The sequence below is a fragment of the Chroicocephalus ridibundus genome, chromosome 5, assembly GCF_963924245.1.
Source record: "Chroicocephalus ridibundus chromosome 5, bChrRid1.1, whole genome shotgun sequence".
In the NCBI taxonomy this organism is placed as follows: domain Eukaryota; kingdom Metazoa; phylum Chordata; class Aves; order Charadriiformes; family Laridae; genus Chroicocephalus; species Chroicocephalus ridibundus.
The window spans coordinates 39471340-39496783 of record NC_086288.1 but is presented as its reverse complement, the minus strand read 5'-3'; the positions used below and the strand labels follow the sequence as shown (position 1 = coordinate 39496783).

Here is a 25444-nt window from a genome sequence, read left to right as displayed (position 1 = left end):
TAACTAAATAACTAAAAAAAAAAATAAAAAAAATCAAACTGTCAATTACAGAGAATTATAAGAGGATTTAACATTAACACTTAACATTAACATTGTAATCCTTAATTACAAATCAACAGAGTTTCAAGGTATTCCCTACAGCAAGTTTGTAAGAAGAGAGAACATCACATAGATATTTCCCATTCCCACTATTAACGGCAGCTGCCTTCTAGATTTTAATTTTAAAGAAACAGAATAACAATTCAGAACTCCTGAGAGCATTCATCCTTTTTTTCCACCATAGGGAAAAAAACTCATCAACATACAAAACCCTAATAGCTGGCTTTAAAGCACAGGCATGACTGGATCATGAAACCCATAGACGAGATTCCACTATCTTGACTCAGTAACACGTGAGGCAAAAGACTTCCTTAGATTACTTTTCAATTCAAATATGAATACTTGACAGCTACATGTGATTTTTTGCTGATAATTCAATGTAAAAAGTTCACACACAGAAACTGTTCTTTTTTCATTACTTATGCAGTCGATCAACAAAACAGTTTAAAAGCCAGCTAACCAAGCAGTGAATACGTGGCCTTCAAGGGCAAAAAGCCACAAACTCAACAAAGTTCAAACTGCAAATGTGTTCTTGAAGTGTGAATAAGAAATGTTAAAAAAGAAATCACTTCAAATATTTGATTATCACATCAACCACACAAGTAATAGTTACTTTTTTATAATGTCTTATTGCTGATTTGTTTGAAGGAATATAGAACATCTCGTTCTTCGTAACTTTGCGCAACAATCTTTTTTAAACCATTCACCAGGATGTCAGCCTAATATATTGTCATTACTGTGACACCTTCTAGTTGCTTTAATGCTCATTTTCCTTCTGTATTTTAATGACTATGATGAGAAAGTGACTTTTTCTGCACTGTTTCTACTTAAAATTTCAAAGCACATCAGACGCTGTATACACGCAAAAATTTAAGATGAATCTTCTGAAAGGCAAAATCTGTCAAAGCACTGAAAAAGCACATACATGGCTTTAGTTCAGACCAATTACCCTGGCTCAGCTTCCACCAGAGTTTAACACCTCAAGTTTTATAAATCAAAACAAGCTGAATTCCACAACACAGCTCAATTTAACAAAGTTAAAAAAATACCAAAGACTTGCCCTGAACTTCAGCACGCTTATTTCTAAAACACAAAGCAGTGATTTGACAGCCTCGAGATATGACTGGTGTCAGAGGATAAGACTTGTAGCCAGGATTAAGACATGCAGTCTTAAAGCTGCATTACATCACGCACACATCCTTCAGGTCTCTTAATCAGGTTTCTTCTTTAGTTTAATTTAAGGAGGACAATGGTTAATTCTATATTACCTAAACAGATTGGTTTCCTAAAACATGAAAGGATAGCACAAGACTATTTTGTAAAGAGGTAAAAACTTAATATAGATCTTAACAGAATAATACTCATCAGAAACACATACTGCACAGCTAAGAAAATACAAACCTGGATAGCTGAAAAAGAAATCTGGGAAACCCACATAACTATTTACCATGACAAAGCCTTGCTGTGTAACACACAGAACTATACTGCAGACCAATTACTAGAAAGATCACCAGGAATAATTATTTCCACATAATTAAAAAGGCATCTGAACTGTGACTCCTACAATGGGTACAGACAGAATATCTGAACTCCTGCGCCCAATCTGATCCGCACTAACAGATATGTCCTACTTAATGCCTGCTGTGAAATTATCCCTGGCTTTGCCCTTGCCCTTTTTTCCTTTTATCTTTATTATTTTACAGTATTAAAAGTGAGAATCTGCTAAGAACCTCCCTGAAAGACACATTTAAAGGCACCTAAAGAGTTGCTTCATAAAGCAAGCCTCCTATTTAAAAGTCCTAAGCAACTTAATTTTAAAATACACAGCTTTCTCAGCAGAGGGGTCAGCAAAAAAGAAAATACGGACAAAAGATATATTTAAAAACAGACCGTAGGGGCTTTAATTGCCTTCTGATCTGAATTCTTCAACACAAGAGCGGTGAGGACAGTGTAATTCTCTCAAAATTCTCTTGACAAAACATAAAATACTCAATATTTTATTGAAGTTTTTCCAGCCCTCTGGATTCTCAGACAAGAGAAGGTACAAGAGAAGAGTTCTTCATGATTAACTGATGCTCCATGTATCTCATCTTCTGCATATACTTTTCCACCAAATGGGAGAGCATTTCTTACACCCAAGGTGAGTGTTCTGTGCCACACAGCACAGGATTTTGTGAAACGAGGCCTACCCCTGCTCTCCACAGAACTGTGGACACCTACAGACATCCCGGCCACCACCACAAGAGATGGGTAAAAGTTACCATTGGCTATTCCCGCTGTTTACCAGGGTATCTGCTATTTCCATACCAAATGATATACATTCTTGCCATTACCAGGAAAGGGTAAGGATTTCCCACCACAAAGTATTTCTAACAGATGTCTGAATCCTGACTGCTGTATGACCAGGGAAGAGGTACTCAGCTAGTCAGGATTTCAAGATATAAGCTACAATTGCTTTGTCAATGCAGGAGCCCGCATCCTAAAGAGAAGGTACAGTATGAAAAGTAAGGACACAATTAAAATTTTAAGTATTTATATTGATGTTTTTTTAATTCAGTAATATACAGCTTTACCCAGTAATATATTGTATCACAGGTACACAGCGAGCTCCTAAAAAATGCAACTAGCAAAGCTTTTGCAAATATAGTTAGAATTTATTCTTGTGTCTGTGATAATTAAAATAGGTTTCTTACAATTCCTCTCAGCTGCTTCAGCTCTTGAATCTGCTGGTGCTCTCATTAGGCCACCTCTTCTGCTTTATTCAATTCTTCTTTTGCTTCCACATCTGCCACCTCAGGGTGACTACAAGCAGCGTCCTTAGCTGAGAGCTTTTTCATTTTGATGTTTGGCAGTTTCCTCAGATCACCATCCCATTCTCTTAAAGGAAAAAAAAAATAATAAAAAATTGAAAAACAATTACCAATACAAATAGCAAGAAGGAATGGCAGAGTTAATTCACCTTTCCTCAGAAGATGCTAACCCAAGTGAGGTTTCTTTTCTCAATGATACTACCAGTCCTACTGCAGTATGAATAAGCACCAACATTTTCACCTGATCTTGTACGCTACAGCAGCTGCAACTCCTCTGTGAAGAATTAAGTACTTTCAGATCTGACATTCTGAACAAAAAAAATATATGATTCACCTTATTCCCACAGACTATTTGTTTCCTCAGTTACTTTAGGCCATCTGCTTTTAGATTTGACACACTAAAGCCCCAGTTTTCTAAGCAATGGAAAAGCAGTTTGGATGTTCAATTTGCAGACCTAATATCACATGTACATAAAGTTCTTCATTATGGTTTATGGTAACTGTTAATTAACATCTTGTATGACTGACTTCAAGGGGACACAAAATGTTAGTAAATATAAATTCACGTGATAAGTACAGTATTTCAAAAGGCTGCATAAAAGGAGGAAGGGTTCACTTAAATATTACAAGTCAAATACAGTACTCAATTAATAGAATGCTTTCTTGATTATGGTAAATGCACTTCATGGATAATTTTTCTCAAGGGCAAAACCAGCATTTGCCAATTATAAGATGAACTTGTTTTTGCTCTACCAAGGTAATAAAATGACACTTCCATCAGATGCTGCAGTACAAGAAGTCAATTGTGTATTTATAAACACAGCAGACAGGGTCCTGTCTCTTCTTTTGAGATTTCTGGCTTTATTCCAACATCCTGTAACTATAACTTCTGGCTACATACCCCCCCCCAGGAGTTAGTGGTATATCATTCCTTGCTACATAAGCATTCAGAAGCCTGTCTTTTTTTTCTTTGAAGTATCTCATTTGATAGAGCTGTCAGCAAATTGCACAGCTCCCAGATCTTTTAACTGGACGCAAGTCGTCAATTCACTTAAGATTTTCAACTAGTATATACACACAAACATACTGTACTACACTTACAGTTGAATCTTAGAAAACATGACTAAGAACTTAGTCAGAATTATCATTAAGTAACTAAAACAGCACTATAAATACCTTAGGTCACTACGTTATATGACTACAATTACCGTCTGAAATCTCATTTCGGGTAAGAAAACAGTGTAATTCCATTTATCAATAAATCTACGTCTTGATCCTTAAACACTAATAGTAAATGCTAACCCTTTTTGTGTAAATCAGTGAACAGCTGAGGTGAGGATTTTAGGTAAAGAGAAAATATTCTCTAAGAATACTGAGAAAAAGATACTTAAGTTACAGAAATGGAATTCCAACTGTTGAAGCTTTCTAAACCTTCCAATGTTTTAATGATTACCTGTCACCAGCGTTTCGCTTCTAACAGCTAAGAAATGCCAAAGCAGCAACAGCATACCTAGTCTGCTTTTTCAAATGAGAAATTCTTTGACAGTTTTGCATAAATTCTTTTTTAAGAAAAAAGACGTAAAACATGTCAAATTCAGAAATGCTGTTTTGCATAAACAGATCAGTAGTGATAATATAAAGAACTTACCTGAAAAATTTAAGATGCTTTCTGTTCATAATGTCTGGGATTTCTAATGGGAATGGAATGAAATTCTATTATTAGATGTGTTACATTATTCAAGTGAGTCTCATTTCAAAGAAAGAAATGTGAGCTACGGGGCTGAACATACTATTTCAGAGATTAAAAAGCCAAAAAAAATGACAATGAGGATTCATATTAGAAAGTTTCTAGACCAATATATAAACAGGAAGACCTCTCACTGCTAAAGAAAACAAAGTGAATTTATACCCGTGAACTGTTCCAGAATTCAAATGTACCAGTTACTGAAAAGCCAATCCTGACAAACAATAAAAAGAGGGTGTTGCATTTTATCTGAACTGAAACATCCAAGAAATAGCAAAATTTTAGGCACCTGAAGTTTCCCTTTAAAAAACGTCCAATGAAGAAACTAGGAAAATAATTTCTTATTTGTTTTAAAAGCATAACTAACATTCTCAACCAAAATCAAGGTCTGGCTATAGTAGTTTTTAAACAGACATTCACTTACTCACGTAATAAAGAGACAATTCTGCTCTGCAGAACTTACTATAAAAGGTAAAATAAGAAACCTTAGTTTCAAAGCTGACCTAAACATACAAGCCTCACTCCAAATGAATGAGTACGAAGTGGTCCATAAGTATTTTGAAATGTTTCTGGAAAAAATTTTCAAAGAAACTAAGTCACCACGACAGGCAGAACAGATCAACAGTACAGTTAGGAAAGCAACTCTGATAATTCAAGTAAGAAAATGTAACAAACAGTTAAATACACTTTGTAAAATTTACCACGCAGTACAAGCATATATATATATATGTGTGTATGTTTTTAAAATATAAACACTGGGAAGAGTACAGTAAGATGTCAGGTTTGTAAATAGAACACAATCTTGGATTTTGGAATATAATAGTACTGCCTTCCACCTGCAATGTGACAGTCTGAGAGTAAAGAATGGCTATTTGATAACAATTAGTCTCACTCTAATGCAATTACAGTTTCCATTGTTAAATACCTGTTCTATAAACCACTCAATACTGGGAAACTGGAATTCTGTGGTTGCTGAAATGTCTGTTAAATACTGCAGTAAATGCAATACAATATTTACACAGACTGTTGGCACATGTGTCCTCTCATGAGCTGAGTTTCCTCTGGGTTGAACAGAAACAAACATCAATAGTTTTAATGACTGCAAGTTTTCAGTCTTCCACACTAAGCGAAATAAGTGACACATACTCATAACAAATCTTTGTTACCTTTGGTATTAAAAAGGAAGGCAAACATCTTGTACAGAGACCTATGGGACAGACCTTTCCAACCCCATCCGCCCCACGTGCCCTCCTGGAGTAGCCAAAACACTCCTACTAGATGTGTCATTTATAAACTCATGCAGAATTTTACTGAGGATGCCTACGTTACATTGTGTTAATGCAGCGTCATTCTTTTCTTGGTCAGTCCTGAAGTACTGCAAGTGACCTGTGTTTAACATCTTCACTAATTCATAGATTTATGCCTTAGGAGCCTTGAAATTTTTGCACAGTACAGAATACCTCATTACTGTCTATGAACTGTACAGATTTCACAGTCAGCAGATTTCTCAAAGACGCCACTTGCTACCTTTTTAACGTTAAATACACTTTTAATATTTTAGCTCTTAAAAAGGTGGTATTTCAGCAACTTCTTATACTGTCCTCTATCGAATCCCAAACATACAGTTCTGCCTTTGTTCATCTATCAATTTTCCCAAGTCTTGCAGTAATAAATCAGATCATGCTATCAATGCAGTATTATAGATGATTTTGCTACTACAGAATATAGGATGACGATACCTGTACTTACCTTTGTGGCCAGATAGTCTTTTCTATTCAGAAAAATATTCCTTCCTTTTACGCTGGGTTATAAAGTTACCAAGTGAAGAACTATAACATACACAAAATGTTTTGATAACAACTACACTGATTTCTGTAGCCTGCTTCCTGGTAAACAGATACTGCTTACAGCTGAGCAAGGCAAGGCAAAGAAACACATACCTAATCCCTTTTTTGTTGGCCGATTTTTTGGTTCTGATAGACATCAATGCCACAGTAGCGCCATCCTTCCCAACTAAGCGTTGAAACAAAGCCATGGTCCCTCTTGGTTCCTTTGCAGTCCTTTGGTCTGCACTCTTGGCAGCACAGCGCCAAACACTGAAACATCCCAGCCCCCAGGAGAGAAAGAAGTTCTTCCCTTCTCTCAGGTATTTTACAAGGAGCAAAGCCCATTCGGTTCGCTCCAAGCACAGAGCTTAGTGATGTACGCAGTGAGTTTGGCAGAAGTGGCACCATGCTAATTTGTGCCGGCTGCCCCAGAAATATGGTGAGATTTGTATTTGTTCCATCTATCAAAGCACTGATCCAACATACAGTTCAGTGTTATTCCCAGACAAACCAGGACATTTAGACAAGACTTTCAAATGAAGCCCTTTCAGTTGCTTTTTTTTGACAAAGAAACACCTTTGAAAGCATTTAATGGCTTTTATTAACTTACATAGGACTTTCTCCAAAGAGAATATTCTAACAGTTGTATCTAGCCTGTCATTCAGGGCTCACCAACGCTATAGAAAGCAGGCATTCTGAAGGGGGGAGGTTCTGTGACAAACCAAGATTTGGCACTCAATCAATCTTTACTGGCTTGGCAATGACAAAATTTTTAAATTATGCTTACATGTGTGTTTGCAATATGTTATACAATACAAACCACAGAGTTGCCAGATTAGGAACAGAACTAAGAAACTCCAGTCCCATGTGTATAGAAATAAAGTAACTACATACTGCACAGTAACTGATTTTTTAAATTGTGGTGGAAAGCTGCAGTAGCACTGTATTTTCAGATTAATAACACTTCTTTTACTCAGAAGTATCTCCTGAGTATACCACCAGTGTCATGGTTTTTGCTGCCACTTGTGAACTTCTTAGTTTGCTTTAAAAACATTAAGTCACAGGAGTGTGGTTTCTGAACTAAAGATGGAAAAAATGGAAGATGGAGAAATACAGCACAGGAGTTAGTGGAAAACAAATCAATACAGTATTTTGTCTGTCATTTCTAAGACGAAGTATTCAGCAATCTATGTGCTGTAAGGAAACAGCAGTGAAAAATTTAAAGCAGCATTTTTTTCATGTTTCTAACCCTTTCGGATAGTTTTATTTTCCCAGCTGTCTTCTGAGGAAGAACAAACAGTGTGCTAGCTCTCAAACTTTGTCATGAAGATGTTAGTGCTTAACACCATTTCCTAACAAGGAAATAGCAAAGTGACTGAGCTTAATTTATTACACGGAACTTGTGTAAAATACTCTAAAGTCAGCACCTTTCCAGCTGTTTGGATGGAGAAGCACTGGACCAGATTACTTCAAAGTTCTTATGGGCATCAGAAGAAAAAAGCTTCCGTCAGCTGTAGGTCTAACCCATCCTGCCTCTGTGCACAGGCTTGAACTGGAAGGCTTCTAAAGCATAACTAGAGAAAAAGGGGACAGAGGAACCAATCCCGGTGTCAGAGCGTCCTTCTGCAGCTGTATCCCACAGCATTATTTTTTAACCAAGTGCTCTGTGACAGTCTGCTGAGATGTTTTATTTCCTTCCAGAAGTATGCTGTTAATAAAAACATTATCGTTCTTCGTAGCAGTAACCACTTCTCTCTCCCAAAGCAAAGATCCGCACAAGAGATTTACCTAAATCTCACAAGAACTGAAGTCACTGCTCTGTCAGTGCTCTGCACAGACTACAGGCTGCATATATATCACAGCCATTAGAACCGTCATACAGAGAAACACCCAAGTCAGGTCAAAGGATGATACTGCAGCCTCAGGTTAAAAAAGGAAAGGGATGTTACAAAACTGTAGATGTTCTTTAGACAAAGAACCTTTCAGTTACACAATAATGATAGTTACAGAAAACAGCAGCTAACAAACAGTACAGTAGTTACAGCAGCAGATACATGTAAATCCTACAACTTTCTTCTGAATTAAATCCCTTTACTTATAACCTGAAGTTTCAAGAATTAACTAATAAAACTGGTGCTTTTAGCTTTAAAGGTAATTTTTCCCCAAGATTAACATTATGCTTCTGAGAGAACATGCAAGGTAATTAGAAGCAAATTATCAAAAATGTATGATGTTCAGATGAAATAATTATGATGCCATTCAACTGAAAGCATGCAAACTCCGAGTTCCAACGGCATATCCTGTAAACATCTAGGATTCCCTTTCAATACCTTTGCTACAAACGTGTAAGACCAAATTAAAGAAACAAACCCACACAAATGACAACATCAGGAAGAAAACTGCAGTAAAATTAATGTAGATATATTTAAGGAGTAAGGAAGTGACAAGAAGCTGCTAACAAAACTCAACAACCTCACAGATAGACTGAATGTTCTGCGTATAGGTACTATTTTTTGTCAAAAAAGACTAAAATTTGCTATGCTCTTGGCTATCTACTGCTTTTGTAAACAGCCAGTAAAGAAGAATTAATTTTTCATTTGCGTATGTGATGTACATATAAATACAGCATGAAATTTTAGACTTTCCTAAATATGAACAATTCATATCATGTAGTCTCTGCATAGCAAACGCATATGCGTACAAGAAATAACTGAGTTCAAGAATAGGGGGGGGGGAAGAAAAAAAACAACAAATACTAAGTCAGTTATAAAAGCTCCACTAGCTACAGCTTCCAGGGATAATAATGAGCTAGAGCATAAAAGCACAGTTTCCAGCTGATTTCCATTTATCCCCAATCTCTAATTACAGTATTTAGTAGCAACTATTTTCTCTGAATGAATACTGTCCTAGACAGAGAGCAAAACCTGCAGCAGCTGTGATAACAAATAATGAATGATTTGAGAGTGTATTTAATATGTGAAGTTGCACCATGCTCTCTGAATGCTTTTCTTACTAATACTGTAATAACCTCAAATTTTCCTTACAATATTTCTGTATTCTTCTTTATTTTTATGTTGTGCTTGTGCATTTGACATCTTTCTGTCTAGTCCTATTGCTTTTTTCTGTCAGCTTTCCACAAAGCAGTAAGGGAAAAAGGAAGAACTATAATTTAAAAGCTTAACCCAAAACGACATTTTCTACAACTGAGCTATTTGATGACATTCATAGTATCCATTTTCCTATGACTTTCCCCCGCCTCCTTCTAAGAAATCAAAGATTTGTGAAAGTACTAACACTGACAAAATTTTAAAGCCACTCACTTTCCTTATTTGTACAATATAAATTGGGGGAAAGGGGAATATGACACAAAACCCAAACCTTGCTGTGCTTTGTACCCTAACCACAGGATACTGTAGATTTTTCAGGTCTTCCATGACATACTTTCACTGTTAGAAGGACTGACTGTGCCTGAATAATACTTTAGCATTAAAGCCAAGTTCATTATTCAACTCCAACATGCTTATTTATTAGAGCAAAATAAATAAGTTTCACTACTATTTTGTACTTGACTCTCCTCAAAACAACACTTTGCTTTTTGCACTTTCATTATCCCTTTGTATTTCTCCCTTATTTCGCCAGATTACTGCTGCTTCCATTCAGCCTAGTTCCAGCTATCAAATTTTCAGTCTTTTATTTCTCTTTCTCACATGTAGCCTGCATCTGTGTACTTCCTCCAAAATAGAAAATACTTTCAAAAAGAGTTTAAGTGCTGCTTCTTAAAGAAGACTATACACCTTAAGAGGAAATCTTCAGCTCTAATACTTATGTTGTGGTTTTCACGCGAGTGCTCCTCAGAAGATTTCATTATCTAATCTGCTGGCATAGATGGCTTACACCAAAGGAAGATAAATGATAATAAAAAAGTCAACGAGAATATCTGGCATTATGATTTTACTCAAACTTGTGATAATGGCCAAGGCAAATATTTAAAAACTCACAAGTGCTTTCAACTAGGCTCTTATATACAAGATTTTAAATTTTAAATCTTCAGTTTTTGCGGGTTTTTGATTATTAACAGGTTAAGTGTTAGGCCCTTCACACACACAGAGCACTTACGCTCCCTCCACCAACATCTCCAGTAAGTCAAAGACAGGAGCATAACTCCTCTGCCTGAGAGGAACAAGAGGAAAAATGTGTTTTTCCTACTTGTCGGTATCACTTATGCTTGTAGAATAGAGCCTTAACAGTAGATGGGTCACAACAGTCCAGGATTTCTTCCTGGAATACCTAAATTTTAATAAGAAAACTCCAGAAATATTCAGATTTTGGAAATATATCAGTACTACAATTTCTGCTGCAATCATTCTCCCACATGAAATACATCTCAGTGTTAGTGGAATGAAAGGTCTCTCTCTGAAGATGTTTTAGGCCACCGAGTTCAGAGGCTTTGGTTCTCTTCGAGTTCATGAACCCCGAAGCCCACTCTCGCATGATATGGAAGTTCCTCATGCCACCAGTCCACCTTGGTGGAAAGGGGCAAGTCAGGCCACAGGCTTATGCCTAACAGGAATTTTGTATGCTATCAAAAGAATGGTGGAGAAAGCTGTGTATAAAGACTTGATTGGCACAAGTCCAGATAACAAAGCCCACTTAAAAAAAGTAATTCATTTGTAGATAAAGCGATGCTGGTTATTCCCCACAGGAGGAAATAAAGTCTTCATTCTAATGCATGTTAAAACATTCACACCCACTGAAACACCCTTTTAAGATAAAAAATATTTTGTATATAATGAAGGTCCAAGCAAGCTGCTGAACAAAATTTGTATTTATACGAGACAGATGCATTTAAATCTCACTTTAGTTTCAAAAATGTGTTACATACACCTGCATTAAAGAGGCAGTAATAGCAAGGGTGCATGAATGCAAAGTAGTAAAGCAGAAATACGATTCAGATCTTCACCATCATTTTTCTCCTTTTCTTCAACCTGCCCCTCCTCCCAAACTCCTCTGCAAGGCATAAATACCTAGCACTTGGTGAAATCCTTTCCAGAGAAAAATAAAGATAACGCCTAAAAATTTCATTTAGATTCTAGCCTTGCGAGCAGGAAGAGGTGTGACCACAGATTGTTTCTAATGCTTTTACATACCTATTCCATAGCCTTCATAGAGCTGTCTTTCACGTTCTATGGTCTGCTTGATGACAGTTTCCCGTGAACCATGCTGTCTTCCTTGTCTACCTTTAATACTGTTTTGTAATTCAATCTGCTCCAATTCAGCATTGAATCGACACATGTAACTGAAAGAAATGAAATGCATTTATGCTAGATGCAGTCAAGCAAAACTTTTGCAAAGCACAATTACTTTGAGAATCTAAGAAGTTATTTTACTAATTGTATTTATTTTCTAAATTATTCAGAGATGTTTCTTAGATCTGAGCTATTACTTTAATCTTCAAAGTTAGAAGCTCCATTTAGAACTTCATTTGAATCATCTGCGGCTTCCAGAAGGATTAGGTTTTTTACTTGCTTTTAAACTATGTTTGCATAAAACAAAACTCCCATATTATTATAATTCACCTGCTCTGGAAGACAAGCGTTAAATCTAAGTATTGCTAACTTTTAATTGCTGAATTACACCACCTCAATAATAATTTTTAAAGTTCTTCTTTTAAAGTTCTTTACTTTTAAAGTTAAGTTCTACACCATCTCACAAACATCCAACCCAAATCCAAAAAGTAAGCTTTTATTGCCTTTGCAGTATCACTAGCAGTTTACAGGCTACATGGACAGCGTAGGAAATACGTTAAAGCTTCTGAAAGGAAAGTGCTATAGTACACCTGTGTACTATACATATTATCTTATATGTACATACATACATACAATACATACGTATTATCTTATTTAGCTAGCAGGTGAAAAATGGTAACAAGCCACAGGTACATACATCCAGCAGCACAGAAACAACTGAGTTTCTTCTTATCAGATTCAATTTTGGTGTTTCCTGCCCTAAAAATTGACCCACCTGAGTACTGTTTAATCTTCTCGACAAAGAAAATTAAAGAATAATGGAATACCTAGAATGAAATCTATGCATTTAAGTGTCACTGAATAACCCAACGAGAAAATTCATGCAATTACTACTATCCAAATCAAAGCAAAGATATACTTAAATAATAAAAAAAAAACCCAAACACCACCACATGACTTGCTTCAGTAATTCTAGTGTAAATATATACATTTTTCAATATCCAATTAACCTCAGTTGCAACAAAATCAAGTACTTGATATTATTAATAGTAATATACAAAAAGTCCTCTGAGTCATCATCACTTTGCAGATCTTACTTAAGAACATTTTTAAAAAAGACAAATCAAGCTTTTAAATCCTACTTTTAACACCAGTCTTACTTTTCAATTAGTTCGCCAGCTTCCTTCTTTGTGTACTCAATTTTATTGGGGTCAAGGTGACTTTGAAACCATTGCAATTTTTCTCCTACAAGAATAAACTTAACATTAATGATTACATCACCACTGTAGCACCAACACAGATTAAAGTTCTTCAAAGTTTTTGAAATAACCCCCCCATTTTTTGAGATTTTGAATGGCATCATAGACTCCCTGACATTGTATCATGTATGAAATTTGTTGTAATAGAAACATCATTTCAGATGTATTTTATATCTTCCTTGTGGATAAAAAACATTACACTTTGCTTTACTGGAAATTAGTGTTTAAAATATCACTGTATCAGTTGCTTAAGATGGAAACTTACGAAGTCCCAAAGGGGAAAAAAATAACACAATGCCTGAGCAAGAGTTCCGATCATCACAATTTTTAAACTGATTAAATTGAAAAGGTGCAGTGTCAATCATACGAAAGAGAAAAACATTCCAGGTTGCGTCTCAACGTTTTGAATTTACTTGCTAGCAGAATGTGTCTGTTAACCCACATATATCATCCTCTTTTACAAGCAATTAAAAAAAGGACGGAGACAAGTACAATACATGTACAGATGTACAAAACAGCCATATGGTCTATATTGCCCTGTTGTCCTGTACACTGACTAAAGATTAGGCTATACTCAGCCCCAGCTTCAATTCTATACATACTACTTGAGTGAACACGTCAGGTATTTTAGCATTTCAACAACGTCTATTTTAAAATTACAAAGTCAGATTATAGAGAAATAAACTTTTATTGGAGTATCTATAAAGTTCATAAAACTTAAAATCTATGCTAAAAAGCTGAATACTGTATTCAGTAATAGAAGTTTCTGCTCACCAATGATACTCAAACGCAAAGCTTTGTCAGTCTTCAACCTAGCAGAGAAAAAGCAGATAAGTTAGCCAGCAATGAGCACCAAATCATTTTTTTGTAGTCACAATGCAAGTCAAGGTAAAATTTCAAATAGAAATATTTGCCAAATTCAGAACAATGTAAAACTTAACTCTGCTTCATCTAAAAATTCTACTTTTTGGTGAAACTACTGTCTGAAACTTGTCCAGTTTACCTATTAAGTTAAACGGATTCTTGGAAGAAATTAGGACACAATACTTTTCTTAGAGCATAGCAAAAGGAATTTCACAGAAGACCTGCACTGTAATAATTTCATTAAGTATTTCTAATATTCTGCTGGTATGTTTAATGAGTTTGGAGATCAAGAACAAAAGATTTCAACACGCTGCATCCTTGCAAATCAAGCATACAATGTGAAAAGTACCATTCTGGTATCTAATAAACTTGTAGTAATATAAGTTTGTGCTTAATGAACAGTAAAAGCTAATGTGTTGAGAAACCAAAACTAACAACTCTCTAAAAAAAGATGAAAAAAATCCACCTCAAAGTATTTTTAACTCCACCTCAATCTCTGGCAGGATACTTGAAGTCTTCTGTAGTCTATGGGATGTGTGTACACAGTTTGGGTTGGGATTAATTCCTGTCCTATTGAGCAGTTCTCAGAGAACACAAGTTTTCTAACAGGTAATACAGTGCCTCATGTGCCTTTGTCCTGAAGCTCTCGGATTCAGTCTGCAGCAATGGATCTTGCTGAATGTCACTTTATTTCCAAGAAAGGAAAATAACACGTGGTTGGGATAAACATTAAATTTGTCACTGGAAAAAATATCTTAGCCATGCATGTTCAATGTATATATCCAAGGACCTCTAATAAAACTGACTTTTTCTTTAAAAAATATTACTAAATAAGAAAATTGATAAAGAAAATCGTAACGGATATAATCAACAAAGAACCAATAATGGCAAAATTCAATTCAGTTCAAAGCTAATGTGCTCCTTCGTTAAATTCCTTGTACTCTACAGAATTTAATGAGCGCTTTAGAGTTAACTGAGGTAACTCAGAGCACAGAAGTCTGTCACCTGTCATAAAAATTTGGATCAAAAGAGAAAGCCCTACTTTCCAGAGACAAACACATTTGTGCCACTTGGCCACAAACCTACATTAGTAAAACAAAGATTAGCTTTCTCAAGAAGTATTTCACCCTCTGAAGACCATCTAAAAACCACATAAAAGCAAATGCACAGCATGTATGAACTGCTAAGAATTCCATTAACACCTCTTTGCTTCTATAGCTATCCCAGCATCTGGGATAAGCGTTTTTAATACACTAGTCTATAGGACTCAAGCATGGGGTTAGAGTTTTATCATCCATGACAAAAAAATCCCAAGCTGGTTGATTAATTAAAAGATTTTAGCGTTAAAACAAAAATTACTCTCGTTCCTGTGGGTTAAAGGACAGACCTGGATGAGACTATGTAAAAATGGAAGGAAAAGGAGTTAGATTAGAAGTCAGCTTTAAAATTTAGCTGTAGAAGATGCCTTCAAGAAAAACTGTGGTAGGTAGTCAACAGAGGGCTTACAGCAGGGAATTCTGAATGGTAACAGTGACAAAGAAAAGGACACATTCCACAGGGGAACTTCACACCAGCAGTCCCTGCTCTGAACCCTGCATGGCAACACAGCCAGCCAAGCACCACTGCAAAGCGTTGCCATGGAGAAAACTACGATGCCACCTAGAAATGCTGCCTGATTAGAATCATAAATCATGTCCAGTATCTATGCTTTAAAACTACAAATTACCATTTGCACCTGCAAGGGTCACTAGATTGTTTATTTATGACAGCAATGAAGTATATAACAAGGATCTTTTTCTGGAAGAAGAACCATCAGTCTCTAGGTGTACACAACTTCTTTCTCTATGAGAAATACTGAATGATAGCATCAGATGTCGCTTTATTGTACTTTTCATAAAAGTCTCACCTCAATGGCTGCCAGAAGACAACAGTATTAGCAGGGAGAATAATGAAATAAGGTTAAGTCAAAGAAAGTTCCTCTCATCTCCTTCCACACAATAAGTAACATCTTTTGCTCAAGGAAAAGAGAGGGTGAGGACAGGGATACAATCTTGTGGCACGCTGTTGCTTCTTAATGATTTTCTCCTCCACCTGCCTCCTAAAAATCATCTGCTTAGGCACTGATTATTGATAAGGATGATTAGTGGTTTTCTTGTTGTTTACTAAGTACTTAAAAGGTTAAAGCCCTCATGCTCCATCAGCACCTCTTTATCTCAGATATTGTATCCAACTGTTCTACTTTAAACACTAAAAATGAATAATTATTTGCCAAATCAGTTTACCAATTCAGTATTTTTCCCCATAATATTCACACATACAAATGCTATCTATGGCTCTGAGAAGCAAGACTCTTTAATTAAAAAAAGTAATTCATGGTGGACAGGACATATTTCCTTGTTTCTTGTCTCAGGTTGCTAAATACCTTCCATATTTCTCCCTACAAGTGTCTGTTTTTGTTAGCTTATCAGTGGCTTGGTTAAGCATTTTAAGATACTTCCATATGAAAATCCCTCTATGAGAATTAAAAATTCTGATTTTTTTGCAGTTCATTTATTTTTTATTTCTGTAAGCAAAACAAATAATTTTAAAAGCTAACGTTTTTTTCAGTTCCACATAAAGAAGCTGCAAGAGTACACCTCAAAGCATCACTGCTGCAAACAGCGCAAGTAGAAGCATAGTAGCACAAGGGAGATTAAGAGGTTAGACAACAGAAAAGCTACGGAAAAACAAATACACAAAGAGCTCCACAAGGAGGTATTTTAAGGCTACTGCTTACTCCTAAGGGGTCGCTTCATGCCAGATCAAGAAATACTGTAAAAACTCATCTCTCGTATCTCAGAGCACGACAGTGTTAGACTAGTATATTTGTAATGAAAATGTACAGACTCCTAAAAAATTTACAGTATATGCACAATAGAAAGGGTATATTAATAATCATAGAAGGGTAATAATAATAATAGGAAGGCATACTCAAGGGGGAAAAAGACAGGGAAAAAAAAATTCCAGTGCTAGATCAGCTTTAGCTACCAAAACCAGAGAGAGATTTCAGCAGCTGCAAATAAAACATGATTGGTGTTGGTACATCACTGCTAAGAGAAGTTCCAGGAATACCCCGTTATGGTCTGGTTTCCTAAAGTATAAAAAAAGCCGTGTTCTACTGGCGCCAGTGAACCAGATATTGCTGTCTAATACAAATATCTTTGTAATTATTTAACAGAGCAAAGAAGTTGCCTACAGGAATAAGAATTCACATGTAGATTAAGAGAGAATAAATTGGTAGTAATATACTACAATTTTTGCTGCCCAGTAGACCTTGAGGAGAACTGAGAAAAGGGATGCAGGCAAGAAAAAGGTGCAATTCAAGTGAACAAGACAATTTAAGATTGCAGTCAATTTTCTAAAACCAACTGGTCTGTCTCCTCTTATTATGGTCAAGATTGGACTTTTATAGTGCAGCCAGTATCTGGACAATAAGCTTATTATTACTGTCATATCACATTGAGAATGCTTGCGTTGAAGAGTATCTGGACAATGGAGGCTGTAAAAGAGTTCTGCAACTTAGTGCAGAATTTCGCCTTCCTTTTTCCCAGTGTGCATTACGTATTAAAATTCCTTGTGGGTAATGTCTGTATCTTATTTGGACAAAAGATACTCGAATATGCATTTCATAGCTGAATGCAATTTCCTTTCCTGTTTATGTTAAACAGGAATGTTCACAGCATTTACTTCTCTTCCTCCATCATATAAAAAAATAAAAAGAAGCCTCAACTGTCCCTAGTCCTGAATCCTGTCTCCAGCCAAGTACCAAAGGAAAAAAAAAAAAATAAAAAAGAAGAAGAAAAAACCCCACTCCAAACCAAGGCAAACATTTACCAGTACTTCTACAAAAGACGTTCTCACATTACAGTATGTCCCGGTTTGAGGTAAAACATGCCATTCAAGGGCTTTCTACACCCAAGGTAATACCTTTACTGAACAGTAATCGACAGATAAAATGCGCGCCTGATAAAAAAGTATTATGCACAAATTTAGCCAACCACAATTGAAGCATCTTCTGACAAGTAAATACACAGCTAAATTAAAGTAATAGAGATGAATCATATGAACTTCACAGATTCATTGACCGACCCTTATTTTTGAAGGAAGACCGAAGAATCAGTTTTTCCATGCTGCAGAAGCGCATTAGCCTGTACAGAGAAATTATTCTCTTTACTCAGGGCTGGTAAGACACTGGGAATACCGCCTCCAGTTTTGGGCCTCTAAAATGACTTACAATCACAGAATGGTTTGGGTTGGAAGGTACCTTAAAGATCATCTAGTTCCAACCCCCCTGCCATGGGCAGGGACACCTCCCACTAGACCAGGCTGCTCAAAGTCACATCCAGCCTGGCCTTGAACACTTCCAGGGATGGGCCATCCACAGCTTCTCTGGGCAACCTGTTCCAGTGCCTCACCACCCTCACAGGAAAGAATTTCTTCCGAATATCTAATGTAAATCTACCCTCTTCCAGTTTAAAACCATTACCCCTCGTCCTATCACTACACTCCCTGACAAACAGTCCCTGATCTTTCCTGTAGGCCCTGTGATCATCAAGGTAATAGAGATCCAAAAGAAACTGGAACCCTTAATAAGACTTTTAAAGACACCAGTGAAGGAAAGAAATCAACATTATTCATGTCTTTTGAGATAAACTGATCTTCAAGCCAAGACAGTACAGAAAATAATCTTCCAATTGTCTCTATTCTAATGCAAATTATTTTTAGAACACCACAACAAAACAGATCTAAAAAGTGCAGATCTGTGAACAACACTAGTTAATTGTATAGGACCTAGAACTGCAAGATGTAGAGATCTTATTTACAGATAGATCATTTTGATATCACAATATGCTTTGTATGGTCCAGCCTGACACATTACTTGTGGTGGAACAGCTTCCCTATGCAAAATGAAGGGTTACATCTTTTACCATCAGCCTATAGGCCTCACACCTGACATAGTAAGACATCTTGAAAAAGAAAACGCAGAAATCAAGAAACAAGAGTCTAAGGGAAAGGATAATTAACTACATCCTCTAATCTTAAACTGAGTTTCTCTCTATTAAGCACTTCTGCTCTGTGAAAGCATTAGGCTTCACTGATCCCCACAAGAATTCAGGATCTGTTCTTTCAAAAGGTAAGCTTCAAGCAACCCAATATTAGTTTGCTTGGGTGCCAATATTTAATGTTTTTTCATAAAACAGTGCTTTTTTCCCCTCGGGTAACCCATGACACGTACCAAATGGTGGTCGTCTTGTTTCACTTGGAAGAATTCTACTGCCATGACTAGCTCCTTTTGCTACGTGTCAGAGGAAATGAACAGGAAGCCTAATTATACTGCTATAAAGACCACTGTCTCTTAAACAGGTAAAAAAACCCCAACATTTATAAGTAAGTTCATTTCTTTTTTAAAATTCCTTTTTAAAAAGCAAATAGCTTTATAAAAGAAAACTGAAGTAACTTGTGTTAAAAAAAGCATTCAAATTAAACTTAAATCCTCAAAAAAAAAAAGCTTTCATAGAGAATTAACCTGTCATTGTGTGCAGGGCACAGGAAGTAAACTCCCTAAACGTATACCATCGATTCATCCTTGCGTAACCTGGTTCTCCAGCACTGAGAAGTTAACTGCTGATCAATCAAAGAGCAGTTAACCACCAGTTGTCATGGTTTTGGCCAAATTGGCCAAATTACCTCAAACCAGGACACCGGGGTTTTTTTTAATATTGCAATTATTGATGTGAAGTTTAAAAAAAAATATTAAAAAAATAACGTGGTTGAAACAAAAGCTGCATTCCACAATGTATTAACTGGAGCATCTTCTGTCAAACTACAACGATGGGGGCTAGTGCAGATAAAAGACTGGTATTGTCATGTGCTGAACTATGAGTTGTAATCTACTCTGGCAGGCACAGACAGAAATCTACATAGTAAAGACTAGGCACTAGAACCAACTCTCAGATGAGCAAGTCTTTAAATTAATACATTTAGAATAGAATAGAGCATTTTAGTTGGAAGGGACCTACAATGATCATCTAGCCCAACTGCCTGACCAATTCAGGGCTGGCCAAAAGCTAAAGCGTGGTATTAAGGGCATTGTCCAAATGCCTCTTAAACACTGACTGGCTTGGGGCATCGACCACGTCTCTAGGAAGCCTGTTCTAGTGTTTGACCACGCTCTAAGTAAAGAAATACTTCCTAATGTCCAGTCTAAATGTCTCCTGGCGCACACATCCTGTCACTGGATACCAGGGAGAAGAGCTCAGCACCTCCCTCTGCATTTCCCCTCCTCAGGAAGCTGTAGAGAGCAATGAGGTCGCCCCTCAGACTCCTTTTCTCCAAACTAGACAAGCCCAAAGTCCTTAGCCCCTCCTCATAAGACACGCCTTCCAGCCCTGTCACCAGCTTTGTTGCCCTCCTCTGGACGCATTCAAGGACCTGAACATCCTTCTTAAGTTGCAGGGCCCAGAACTGCACACAGTACTCAAGGTGAGGCCGCACCAACACTGAATAAAGTGGGATAATCACCTCTTTTGACCAGCTGGATATGCTGTGTTTGATGCACCCCAGATGCCAGTTGCCCTCTTGGCTGCCAGGGCACACTGCTGACTTGTATTGAGCCTGCTGCCGACCGGCACCCTCAGGTCCCTTTCTGCAGGGCTGCTCTCCAGCCACTCCTCTGCCAATTTATACTTGTGCCCAGCATTACTCCATCCTAGGTGCAGAATCCAGCATTTTGACTTGTTAACATTCATCCCATTAATCATTGCCCAATGCCCCAATCTATCCAGATCCTTCTGCAAGGCCTCTTGTCTCTCAAGAGAGTCAACAGCACCTCCCAGTTTGGCATCATCAAACTCACTAATGGTACATTCAACTCCTGCATCCAGATCGTTCATAAATACATTGATCAGAACTGGCCCTAGAATTGAACCCTGGTGACAGAAAGAAAGGAAGAAAAAATTCATTTGTTGTCTGCCACTGGGGGACCCAGAAATTTTTTTCTTTTTAACTAAAGGCTTAAGATCATCCAGGTCATCCTAGAAAGGACATGGTGTGATACAATTGCTTACTACGAGAGAGAAGCCTAGAGAATCGTTTGGAATGTCAGCCATATTTCCAGTGCACTGAATCCTGGGTGCTCAAAACTACTAAGTGGCCTTTAGCTCCTAAAACAATTTTGATTCCATATTTTGCTCTGTAGACTTTACTCGGCAATGTTAGCAACAGAATAAGAGTCCACTGCTGCAAAGGTTGCTTCAGCAGTTCAAAACACCCTGACACTATCTGAATACCCTTAGAGCAGTAAACCTTTCAGCTGATCAGCTGAAAAAGCGCCTGTGTTAGAATTAGCAACAACCCTACTTGCATACTATGACTTGCCAGATCTATCTGCCTCAGTAACAAGGCCTAGTCACTACAAAACCAGCATCTTTTCATTCCTTTTCATGGAAAGGATGACCTAATTACTGCAATATTAACGCATTAAGCAGAGAAACGAGTGATGCATTTGGTACTCTCTTATCTGCGACAAAATGGATTGTCTTGCGCAATCTCTAACACATACCTAAAAACCTTCTCCATGAAAAAAGTAATTAAAGGGCAAGTTAAATGGGAGAAAGCTATTTCAGTGGGAGTTCTTTGCCTTAACTTCTTGCTGTTGCAAGAGGAACCAAAAATTGCACTCTAAGAAGAAACGTCAGCGCAAGTGTCTGTAACAGTATAATTCTACCCACAGAGACAACCACTAAAAGATTTGATTGAGTGTGCCATGTCCTAATGAATAATCAGTACACCAACTCCTTCACTCAGTAAGTTTCCTTGTGCATGTTTTTCTTTATGGCAAAGTCACAGATGTAAGCACTAAGAATCAAATATGATTCAGTTATCTTTTGTGATTAAGCTCTCTGAGTGGCAGTTACGAGACAAGAAGAAAGAGTTAAGGGGAAAAGTAGTCAGTTTAGCACTAGGAAAGTAATCTACTATAAAAACTTACTTACAATCAGTAGTTGCGGAGAGCACAGACAAAACGTGAAGCAGCAGGAAAAACTTCTTGCACATTAGGAAACTGCCCAATCCTCAACACATGCTACATTTAAACTTGAAGCAGCTCTGCTTGAGGCTACATGACACAGCTACGTTTGTGAAGGGCCCCTTTCTAGTTAGGCCAGTCTTACAACTTTCCTCTGGACAAGGTTGTACATCCATCCCCAACCAAATAGTTGCTCAGTCTCTGCGGAATATTTCAACTGCATCAGGAGTTCATAATTTAACATCTTAAGATATATGAATATTTGTGCCCTGCTGTCATGGTCCATCCAAATACTAGCGTACTTTGACAGAGAATGCTTTAAGTTCACTTTAATAACTTTCTAAACAAACAATCGTAGCATATCAAATAGCAACCTGAGAGAGAATGGAAACCAAAGACCAGTCTTCTCCAGCTATCTTTTCCTTCTGTAGAGAAAGGAAGTAAAACTTAAAACCAGAAAAACAAACTTGCCATGGAACAGCAAGAAATCACCAAAGCGGAGTTAACGATTCAGTTTTATTCGGAAGTCCCTCTGGGAAGGTTTCGTGGTCTTCTTTTCTATGAACTCAGCACTTCAGCACAAAAAGCTAGACCCAAAGCAGGATTCTTATTAAATCTTGGAGTAAAGTCAAACTAGGTGACTAAGTTTCACGTGAAATCACCAAAATCATGCCTTTCAGATTATAAAAGCAAAATGCCATGATATGAAAAAACCTAACTTGTACAGACAATACCAAAAATCAAGTAGCTGAACTATACACTTTGTATAAGCTAATTTCATGAATGAAAACCTGTCCATTCACATGGCCCAGCAATATTAAGTTATACAAGTCTTTCTTTTATCTTAAAGTTATATCAGCATAATAGTACCCTTCTACTACCACCCTCCTCCCTCCCAAAAAAGTGTGATATTATCCTTTGGTCTGTACACAGATTTTGCACAGTCAACTTACTTTTCTTTCTTTTCCTGTTTGTGTGCTTCCCTCGCAAGCTGCGCAGCTTTTCTGCTGTAAGGATGGATAACTTTTTTCTCTTGCTTCCCTCCTTGGGTTTTTCGTAACTTTGGCTGAAAGGAAATACACTACTAAAGTTAGGCAAAATGTTAACGGGAAGACAGGAGTACACACCACGGTTAAAACTAGAAAGGTCATGCATCAATATCTCAGAAAGCCCTGAGCTTATAGCAGCAGCTAATTTATCAGTCCCGCCAGTTAGATCTTACCCTCCTCAGTAACAAACAAAATTACTTGAACATGGTACATGCTGTAACAAAACTACTGTAGCACAGAAAAGGCTGTAAGAAATCTCACATAGTGACTACTCTCAAAATACCTATTTTGTAGAACCCTGCAGCTAGGAAACTAAAATTACCTCTCTGTACCTTTGCAGTAAATGTCCCCATTCAAGCTTCTACCCAATTGTTGCAGCTGGATTTCTGACAAAGGCCGTATGTCATTTGTACAACGCCGCAAAAAGGGCTCTCGTGTCCCACCCCCGGCAGCCCACGAGAGTCCTCGCAGCCCGAGGTGCCCCTTCCCTGGCTGCTGGTGCCGCACAGAGGGGGGATACCACTCACGCACGTAAAACACACCGCAACGCTAGTTTAAGTTATGCCACTTTTCTGGTGAAAAAGTGCTTGAAACAAAACTGAAAGGCCTTTATCAAACAGCGTTCTTTGAAATCTTTAACTGTGTGCAAAAGAAACGCCTGAAAGCACGAATTGCAATCAATGAACGGAGACTTCAGCACACCCTGTTATCTGTGTTAGCACCAGCGTTGAGAATCGCGAAAAAAAATGGCAACATAAAGACAAATTATCCCGACCAGCTAAAGAAGCCCCGAGAGGCACCGTGCGCCACTTCCACAGGCTGACCCCGCTCCTTCTTCCCTCCCCCGCGGCAGCCCCCAGGCCCTCGATAGCGGCCGCCGGCACGAAGGCCCAAACGCCGCCAGCCGCTCCGGGAGGACCGGCGACCAGGCAGGGTCACTCGGGGCGCCCCCCTCCCCGCTTCCCCCGGGGCCGCCGACCGGAGGGGAGGGAGCAGCTCATAACCCGAGGCCCCTTTACCGCCGGTAACGGCCCACGCTACCGCCCAGGCGTTTCAGGGGCTGAGGCCTCTCCAGGGACGCCGGCGGGGCCGGGTGAGGAGCCCCCCCCAACGCCGCCCCCCGGAGCGGAGACACGGGCAACCGCCGCCCCCCTACCCCTCACCCGCCATGCCCACGCCGCCACACGCACCATGGCGAGCCGACCCTCCTTCCGCCGCCGCGGTGCACCGGACAAAGGGCTCCGGGCGGGCCGGGGGGGCGGCGCGGCCGGCGTTCCGCGGCGGGGCGGTCGCCAGCAGCTTGCCCGGCTCCAGCAGCTTCACTCGGAGCCCAAAGACGCGCGTCAGCCCGGGCTGCGGGGCCGCTGCGGGGCCGCTGCGGGGCCGCCCCAAAGCGGGGTTGTGGTGGGAAGTCACCGGCCGGGCCCGGGGCCTGCGGACGGTCTTCTGTGGCTGTTCAGGTCCGAGCACTGCAGAGACGCCGTCTTTAGGCCTCGTTACATCATGCTTTTCGGTCGCCGATAGCTCTTTTCTGTCAAGTTGTTTTAATTCACGTCTGTAATATTGAATGAGAAGTGCTGGAGGTAGTCCTGCTTCGGTTTGGACCGTGTGACTCCTCACCAGGCTTTAGAAAGGGCTTTGTGACCCAAAACGTCCCCTTTTGTGCCAACTTCACCACCTGGGCCGACAGACTTCGTCCCTCCCCATAAACCGAACATCTCTGGGACACTCTCGAAGTGCAAGACGAAGATTTTACTGAAGGAAGGAACACACAGCCAGGGGCGGGCGTCCTCCCCCCGCGAGGAGGCCCTGACGCCCACCAGCAGCTGCATTTGTTCCGGCCCCGCTTCTGTAAAAGGACAATAAAAATTATGTCATTGTTTTAATTTATTTAATTTATTTGTCATTATTTTATTGTCTTAATAGAAACTGAAGTTTTATGTTAAGACAGGATGTTTTCTTTTACTGTGGTGAACTACCAAACCCACAGCACGAAAGACCTGCTTCTAAATTAAAAATTCACTGGCACCCGCACGTGCTATTATTTTCACATAATACTGAGGTATTAAGTAGTAGCTTCATACTAGTTCTTTCTTTCACGGTCCCTGCGAAGATCGGTGAATGCAGAAGTGTAGAATAAAAGTCCTTTTTACAGTATAGTAGCGCCTCAAGATTATGATGTTTCTTACTAAGATAAAACTTTCTGCAGGCATAATTCATAATTTCTCTAACATCTCAATGGCGCACGTCAAAGTCTCACGGTGGGCTAAGGTCACTGCTATTTTGTTAAAATGTTTTCGCTGTTGGAATCATGAGTGAATTGTTCAGCTTAATGATGATTTACTTTGACAGTATGACAGGTCAGGGAATGTAGTTTACAGTTCTGTGTATTGCCAGGTAACGTGTCACCGCTGGGGACTTGCTATTCTTCAAGCTGCCAGAAGCAGTCAAACGTGCTTGTAATATCAAAATGTGTAGGACC

The 25444-nt window shown here is 38.5% G+C and overlaps 1 protein-coding gene across 1 annotated transcript; it reads right to left on the bottom strand.

The window, feature by feature from the left end:
* Positions 1–195: 195 nt before the first annotated feature.
* TMA16 (translation machinery associated 16 homolog) lies at positions 196–24170 on the bottom strand. Its single transcript, XM_063335301.1, has 7 exons — positions 24126–24170; positions 22867–22979; positions 13759–13796; positions 12886–12970; positions 11627–11775; positions 4558–4600; positions 196–2976 (listed from the first exon to the last, which is right to left on the bottom strand). Exons 1-7 carry the CDS (start codon positions 24153–24155, stop codon positions 2838–2840), a joined length of 597 nt encoding a protein of 198 aa, XP_063191371.1. The 5' UTR covers positions 24156–24170; the 3' UTR covers positions 196–2837.
* Between the last annotated feature and the right edge of the window lie 1274 nt (positions 24171–25444).